The 8,959-nt window shown below is 37.2% G+C and overlaps 1 protein-coding gene across 1 annotated transcript; it reads right to left on the reverse strand.

Annotated features, from left to right (window-relative positions):
• Positions 1–4,353: 4,353 nt before the first annotated feature.
• Positions 4,354–7,526, reverse strand: LOC132057131 (laccase-17-like). Its single transcript, XM_059449587.1, has 6 exons — positions 7,368–7,526; positions 7,132–7,283; positions 6,609–6,853; positions 6,410–6,538; positions 4,903–5,868; positions 4,354–4,677 (listed from the first exon to the last, which is right to left on the reverse strand). The coding sequence occupies exons 1-6, from the start codon at positions 7,485–7,487 to the stop codon at positions 4,547–4,549; spliced, it is 1,743 nt and encodes a 580-aa protein (XP_059305570.1). The 5' UTR covers positions 7,488–7,526; the 3' UTR covers positions 4,354–4,546.
• Positions 7,527–8,959: the final 1,433 nt, after the last annotated feature.

An 8,959-nucleotide genomic window follows, 5' to 3' on the forward strand; every position in this document is an offset into this window, starting at 1 on the left:
GGTTGATCATAGAAATCATGCCGATTAGGAGAATCGGATGTGGAGTTGTATTCTCCAACTGAAGGTCAGTCTAGGTCAATGGGTATGGGTACACGTACTTATATGTCTTCTCCTCAAGGTTATTCCCCTCTAGTTGTATCTTCTTCCCCAAATTATTCACCCCAATATCAAATCCTAAATTCCACTAAACCTACTTCAACAGAACAGTTTGTGTCTTCGTCCCCAAATTATTCACCCCAATAACAAATCCCAAATTTAAATTCCACTCAACCTAGCTCAACCGTACAGATCCAATTTGCTCCTCGTATGCATATTCTAACTCCTATGCCATCAATTCCAGTCCACCGTAATCCCACTCCTTCTAATCATTATCCTTACCAGCCTTACCTTACAAACCAAATTCAACCTTACCCCTCAAATTTTCCCCATAACACTTACTACCATAACTCATTCCATCAGCATCCACTACCGCTTATCACAATCTATGTTAAAGTATTCTAAAATCGAGTTCCATAGGTTCAATGGGAAAAACTTCCAGGATTGGTGGTACAAGGTGGAACAATTTTTCTCCCTTGATGAAGTTGCCCTCACCAAAGAGTATCAGTAGCTGCACTGCACTTTGATGATATAGCCATTCAGTGGCATCAGGCGTACATGAGGACTAGACAACACCTACCTCTTCCTGAGAAATGTGTTTGCCCTCTTAGACAGATTTGGAGCTGAGTATGATAACCCTCATGAGTGAATTGCTTAAGCTGAGACAAATAGGAACTGTGACAGATTTTCAGGAGGTGTTTGATAGAGCAATGACCTGACACAATTTGGACACTAGTTATGCTATTAGTATATTCTTGAATGGGTTAAAACATGAACTAGGAGATGCAAGAAATTGCTCAACCCATATTCCTTGCCTCAAGCTTACCACATTGCTAGGATTCAAGCGTCTAATTTCCAAAAACAATTTAAAGCTATGAAACAACCTTATTTCACTAATCAGGCTACTAATAAATTTGGTATTCCAACCTCAGCTTGTACTACCCAAAAATCTACAACCCCGGCTAACCACTTAGCTAAACCACTTACTGTTGGATTTCCTGATAGATCTAGAAGGAGGAGACTTAGCCTTGCAGAACTAAGTGATAAGAGATCAAAAGGGCTTTGTTATGCATGTGATAAGAAGTATTACTTGGCCATGTTTGTAAGTCTAAAGCACAATTATATTTGCTTGAGTTGGAGGAAGGGGAAGTAGAAGAGCTTGTGGAGGATGAAAGAATATTAGTGGAGGAAGTAGCAGCGACATGTGAAATATCCATCCATGCTCTGAGTGGTACTAAGAGTACATGACCCTTAGGCTCATTGGATATTGTCACAAAAAGGCAATGAACATTCTCATAGACACGGGGTCCACCCATAACTTCATTGACAGTGCATTGGTTACTAGGATGGGATGGAGTATAGAACCTTGTAAATTGTTGGACGCTAGTTCAGCCCCAGTTCTGGCTTTATCAGATTTTTCTGTGTCATTCATAGTTGAGACTGATGCCTGTGATTTGGGTCTGGGAGATGCTTTGATGTAACAAGGTCGACCAATAGCTTATCTTATTTAAGGTTTATCGAGTCGGAATCGGCGCTCTCTATCTATGATAAGGCGTTGTTGGCTTTGGTAATGGCAGTGACCAAGTGGGAACAATATTTGCTGGGAAATCACTTTACTGTAAGGACATATCAGAAGGCATTGAAATTTCTGTTGGATCAAAAGCTGCATACAGGTTCTAAATTCAAGTGGATCACCAAGTTGATGCAATTTGACTTTGACATTTAATATAAGAAGGGTAAGGAAAATAAGGCAACTGATGCTTTATCTAGAATTCCAACTGTAGAGTTAGCTGCCCTTTCTCTATCTACTGATAGAACTGATTTACTTCAAACCATTATGGATAATTGGAAACTAGATAACTACTTACTTGCTTTGATCCAATAATTGGAGCAGTCCAAAGAGGAAATACAGGGTTATACCTATCTCAACCTCTAACTAAGAAGGAAAGGGAAGTTGGTCATAGGACCAGATGCTTCTTTGAGAACTGAGATACTCCACCTGTGGCATTCTTCTCCAATGGGAGGTCATTCTGGAATGGATCATACTTATAGAAGGATAGCTGCTTTATTCTATTGGAGGGAAATGAAAAAAGAGGTTGAAACCTATGTCAAGAGGTGTTCTATATCCCAGAAGAGCAAGGCTGATTCGGCAGCCTATCCAGGTGGGTTGCAACCATTAAACATACCTGCTTTAGCTTAGAGTAACATCAGTATGGATTTCATTGAAGGGTTACCTAAATCTAAGGGCAAATCTGTGATTTGGGTGGTAGTTGATAGACTTACCAAGTATGCACACTTCTTGGCAATTGCTCATCCTTATACTGCTACTGAATTGGCTGTTTTGTTCATGGAAAATATATTCAAGTTACATGGGATGCCTGATGATATAGTTAGTGATAGAGATCCTATTTTTATAAGCAATTTGTGGCAAGAGTTGTTTGTTATTCAAGGTGTTGAATTGCACACTTCCACTGCATATCATCCTCAGTTTGATGGCCAGACTGAGGTGGTCAACAGATGTTTAGAGACTTATCTTAGGTGTTATTGTGCTGATTCACCTTCTGATTGGGCTAAATGTTTACCTTATGCTGAGTGGTGGTATAACACCACCTTCCATACCTCCACTCAAACTTCCCCTTTTGAAGGTCTCTATGGTCAACCACCACCTTTGCACTTCCTTATTTGGCTGGAGAGTCTGCTTTTCTTGAGGTGAATAGGAGTTTGCTTAGTAAGGAGTTTAAAATTCAACTCTTGAAGTTTCATTTGACCGGAGCTCAACAAAGAATGTAATTTCAGGCTAACAAGAAGAGATACGATGGCGGTTTAAGGAAAGGTGGCGTTTCTCGAGTTACGACTCATGTGACGTGTTACCATGTCTACTCGGCATTTTAATAAGCTTTCTTTACGTATATGGCTCCTCCCCCTGATTTGCTTATCCATCCCACATTTCATGTCTCTTACTCAAACCCTATTATGAGATTCCTGAGATCATTTCTCATCCTCCAGTGGTGCAGTTGACTAGCCCTTACTGTCCCAAACCTGTCAAGGTGTTGGATAGGAGGATGATTCAAAAAGGGAGCAAGCCTGTGGTTCAATTTCTTGTCTAGTTGAAGCATTTACTAGAGGATCAAAGCCTCATGGGAGGATGTTTCCTACATTCCATCCTTGAGGACAAGGATGTTCTTTAGGGGGTAGTATTGATATGCCCCTACAATTATTAAGAATACGGGTGCAGAAGTAAGTAGTACTATTGGCTTGCGGAGAGTACATTACAGGTTGTTAGACTTAGTTATAAGTTTTGTCGGTTTACACATTAGTCCCTTATGTTTATAAGTAAAGGTTCCATATATTACGCAATTATATTATTGTAGTTTCTATTTTGATCATATTCAGTTCCTCAGCTAAGTCAAGCTTTGTGGATGTCTTAGCTGGGTTTATGTACTGGTTGAAGCAGAGAATTGGAGTATGAATGAGAATCTATAGTTTTTCCCTTTCCTTAGCTTCTTCTTATTACTTTTCATTTTCTCATTGCTTGAATTCGCATCATTATTAGTTAAGTTAATTTAATCATGGTGATTTATATTAAGGTGGTTGTGCGGTGGAGGAAGGATCTATGGTTGAATGAATGTGAAGGTGGTTAAAATGGTGATATTGATGTTGGTAGTGGGATGTGGGAGGGTGCTAGTGGTTGAAGAGGAAGTGGAGGGGTAAGAGGTAAAATAGGTTGGGAGGTGAGGTGGCATGTCACATGGTGTTCACCTCATTAAAATGTCAGTGTCACGTGAGATTTAGTGTCCACTTGGCTAGCGGTAGGGACTTATTTGCACGGAAGGTAAAATTGATCCAATTTCGAATAATAAAGGGGTAAATATGACCCTTTTCCCTTAAAACCATTCTAAAATTGCAAATCTAGAATGTTGGTAAAGCTTGGTCCCTTGTTTCAACAACTTTTTTTGGACTTCTCATTTAGTTTATATAGTCATTGTATTACTCTACAGGAGTATTTGATTCAATTGCTAGTCATTGTAAAAAGTGCTCATTGATCCTTTCATTTCATGGATTCTTTTTTTCTTTTAAGTCCACTACACTAAGAAGACTTTTACATGTTAATTATTGTTTTCTCTGTAACTTTATACACTTCCAAAGTTTTCTGCATCAGATTAGAATCTTTTTTGCTCTCCAAAATTTTGAAGAAATGAAATCATTCGATATGAAGGACTTGAAGTGAACGTTTAAGAGACGTGTTGAAAGTCTTGATGCAGAATAGTTTTGTCGAATTAGTGAAGAAAATTTGTTGACAGTTCAAATGTAACAGAAAAGAATAACACATAATTTAATGAACAAAAATTAGCCGGAACACACACACAAAAAAAAAAAAAAAAAAAAAAAAAAAAAGGAGATGAAAACACTCAAGAAATTGCAAAGCGAGCCGTTGAACTTCAGTTCTTGTTCAACATTTTGGAAGATCTGAAGGTGGAGGAGGCAGCTTTTGACTCAGTAACGGCCCGTCTAACACCAACCAAGCCATCCTCAATCCCCAACTTGTGTGCACTTCAAAATGGCAATGCATGAACCATACTCCTGTTTCATATTCACACTTTTAGGATCATCATTTCCATTGAAGAAAATTGTTACAGTCAAACCTCTTTATAACATCATCGTTTGTTCTCATGTTTTTTAGTTGATATAGCGAAATGTTGTTGTAGAGAATATATAATACAACATAACATGAAAGGTCGTTTTCACAGAAAATATGACTGTTATAGAGAGATCTGTATTCGTGTTTGTTAAGGATAAAGTTGTTACCTGGATTGTCTGCAAAGAATCTAAAAGCAACCCATCCACCAGCAGGGACACCGAACGTGTTCCTCTCTACAGGGTCCTTGAGATTGAAGTTGGCAGGGTCTTTATTAGGATCAAAGTCACCAAATCCTTCACCAACAATGAAGAAATTGTAACCGTGGAGGTGAAGGGGGTGATTTTCAGCGCCGAGAATGCTGGTGTCCTGCAGCACAACCTCAACACTCGAATTAAATGGCAAGACAACAAGCTTTGTTGCATTGGTTACTAAAGTGTTGTTTGGTGATGTTCCTGTATAGTTGAATGGATTTATAGGGCTGGTCGGAAAATCTGTGGTGTAAACCCCATTAGACTGTCCAAAATAGTGAGATTGCAGCAGTGCTGTTTTTGGAAGAGCAAAAGATATATTGTTCACCGATGCTGCAAATTTTGTGCCATTAGGTCCTTGACAAGTCATGTTTTTAGGGCAGGGGCTCGAGCCAAGTCCTACTGTAAAGAGAAAACGCTTGTTAACACTTTGTGGAACGTTTGCTGGGAACCGAATGCTGGCTAAGCTACGGAGTTTCTTGGTATAATTGGCAACAAAACTTGTTGAAGTGATATTTGGTAGGGTTGGTTTAAAAATCTTGATTTTATTTTTGTTTGTGGGAGAACTATTTAAGGGGAGTTCATATTCTAGGATTCCAGCAACAGTGGAGTTGTCAAACGTTCCTTGGCCAGTGAAGTATGGCCGAGCCGCCATTAGGAAGGTGGCATTCGGGTAATACGGCTTTGTTCTAAGAAGAACATTGGTGGTTTGACCAGGGGTGATAAATAGTACATTTGTGTGAAATGGTTTGGTGTAAACAGCATCTACTTCAACGATAGTGAGGGTATGATTGGCAATGCTGAAGAACATCTCATCATTCATTGCAGCGTTGATCAAACGTAGCATGTAAGTCTTTCCCGGCTTCACCTTCAGCTTGAATGTATCTGAATAAAGATTGTAGGAAACATGATGGGTTAATTTGAAATTGATGTTAGTACTGTCGTAATTAACATAATATTGGATTAATGCTCACCCTAACTTGTCTTAAGATTTTAAATCTTTTTTTTTTATAAGGAAAAAAAAGTGTAATAATGCAAGTCTTAAGATTTTAAATCTCAGTCACTATGTTCTTAAATGTTGCATGTAAACAATGTTATTATCATTAACCTTAAGTTCTGAGAAAGTAATATGAGTTGTGTAATAATGCACTCCGAAAGGCGCATGACTATGATGATGATTCTTTATAATGGAAGGCAAAAAGTATGTTGCCTTTATTTGCTTTGGATTCTGAGCATCTTCCATAGTCCCATTCTAGTATTGAAACATTATGTGCGTCATTATAGCCATTGATTATCAATGTTGCTCGGACTGTTCAAAGATGTCACCGGATGCGTGTCCGATACTCCAAAAGTAGTGCACTGTAGGAGGACCTAACATAGGTTCAGCATCATTTTTGGAGAGTCTGAGCAACATCGTTTATTATACCTTTAGAGGAACAATTATACAAGGGTCCTGGGAGGCCATTGAAGGTGTATGCATCTGAAACATTTGGACCACCTCCTGTCTGAAGAGCTTGGTTAATTACAGCCTCAGGGTCTACATTCCACCATTCCCCTGAACAAAAACAGAACATTAATACTTGTGTCAACTAATGTAAAAAGTGGTTCTGGTTTATGATACTAACCAAATAAGATTGGAATTTGCTTGTAAGGTTTCTTAAATGGATAGGACTCGTTGCGCCGTGGCAGGATGATAATAGGTCCATAAACTGTTGCTCTCAGCCATGAAATATGAGCATGCCAGAACAGAGTTCCTCTCTGACCGCTGATCGTGAAGTTATATGTGTAGCTCTGGTTAGTTTGTATCGGACATTGTGTAATGTATGCTGGTCCATCCGCCCATCCGCTTGTAATTTGCCTAATTCCATGCCTGCACATCACAAAACAGTACTATATAGTAAGTATACAGTCAAACCTCTCTATAACGATTATGTCGTTTGTTACGATATTTTTTTGCTGCTATAGTGAAATGTTGTTGTAAAGTACATATAATATAACATAACATGAAAGATCGGTTCCACAGAAAATATGGTTGTTATAGTGATATGTTATTAGTTGTTATAGAGAAGCCTAGTTGTATATTCAGTATACAATCTTGTTTGAATTAACTTATTCTATAATTTGTTTTCATGTTCTCTAATTTCTTACCAGTGAATAGTGATATTGTTGGATACGCGGTTAACCACCTTAACGATCACTCGATCACCTTCTCTTGCAACAAGACGAGGGCCAGGATAACGCCCATTCACGCTAACTATGCTCTTTGTGGTGCATAATCTAGTTACGTTATGCTTCACAATCTATAAGAATAGACATGAAACAAAATGTATTTAGTTTCAATGACATTAGAAAAATCAGGAGAAGTAAAATGAAGTTTTACTTACATTGAATGTATAATGCCTAGTCATGCAAAATGCAGATTGAGGCAATAGCCAAAATATGGCAAATCCAAAGAGCAAAGTTGCTGCCATAGAAGTTGAACAAGAAAGATTACAGTAGCCCATTGTGTCTTGGTTGATTATTTTTGTGTATGATATTACAATATTTACGGGACTATATATAGGGACATGATTAGGTAATATTATTGAATTATTATGAAAAGAAGAAAAGATTAATTGAAATTTTTTGAATATTAGAAAGGTTTCGTTTTTGCTGTTGGTCGACCTTAATTTTAGAGTGTTGATAAAGTAAAATGATTTGCTTAACATGTTCGGTTTAATATTTTATTATTACTAAGACAATCTTAATATCATCAACTTGTACGGACACCTGTTGTTGTAGTTAAAAAGTTCAAATCTTTCCTAACCCCCCTTGTTCTGTTTTAGTATTATTCTGTGGTTGAATGTTAAGATCCTGACCAAGAGGAATGAACCAGTTAAACTACGTTTTCATATCTGTTGTTAGTATTAATTATTTACCTCAACTAAGTTTTCATATATGTTGTTTGCATTAAATATTCATCCACCATAAACTAACTACATATAATAAGATTTCCTTGAACGCCGTTCTGTTGATTCCATTTTATTATATTTTAAACATACTGATATTCAAACTTGTTGTGAATTCCTTTATAAACTCAGTCAACCATAATTTAGTTTTGCTTTATTCTATTTTTCTTTTTTCTATTATATAGAAGCGTTAAGCAATGAAACGCCCAAGGGTAGCAATGTCTTTTAAATCTATCATATGGGCGCAAAAAGGTAACTTCCACTACTGAGCATCATAAAGTGCTGCTTAACGTGTCAGTGGGATGCTCAGCCAGATGGGTATTTCGGGTATTCTATAGTTATTTTGCTTGAAAGATATCGTACTAGAATGCTTTGTTGTGCTTGAAAGATATCGAACTAGAATGCTTTGTCTGTGTATGTTTTCCTCTATTGGACAAAATACCGGGAGGTCAATTACTTTTTTTCATGTGGGTAACAATGCATTTATTTTCAAATAACCGTAGTAAAACCTATGTACACTCCTTATCTTCACTTTTTGTTTCCCACCTATGTACTTTCACTTGTTCCTAATTTTATAACGGAATACTTAAGTAACTCTGATGGAAATCCAACCAAATTACAAGTAACACATGTACAAGAGTGGCACATTTTCCAGCGAAGAGGATTCAAATTAATCCCCTTGTGCTCCGCTCATAACGAAAATTGTAGTAGCGTTTGAAAGTTTGTATTCTAGAAGATGAATTAATCATTTTGAAAGTAGAACTTAAATTCATAACTTTGATTTTCTACGATAAAACTAATACTCACTAGATACAACTAATTATGTAACATGTTTTATGAAGATGAGAATCAACTATTATTCTATAAAAATCTCTTAATTCTTTTTTTTTTTTTTTGATTATTTATATTAAAGAATTGAATATGATAATGTATGGGTAAAAAAATGTACCCGACACGTGGACCAATATGTAGTTGACACGTGTTAGTTTTATTCAATGACGTATAACTATTAGATGATAACGCCGAGC

Source organism: Lycium ferocissimum, chromosome 5, assembly GCF_029784015.1.
Source record: "Lycium ferocissimum isolate CSIRO_LF1 chromosome 5, AGI_CSIRO_Lferr_CH_V1, whole genome shotgun sequence".
NCBI lineage: Eukaryota > Viridiplantae > Streptophyta > Magnoliopsida > Solanales > Solanaceae > Lycium > Lycium ferocissimum.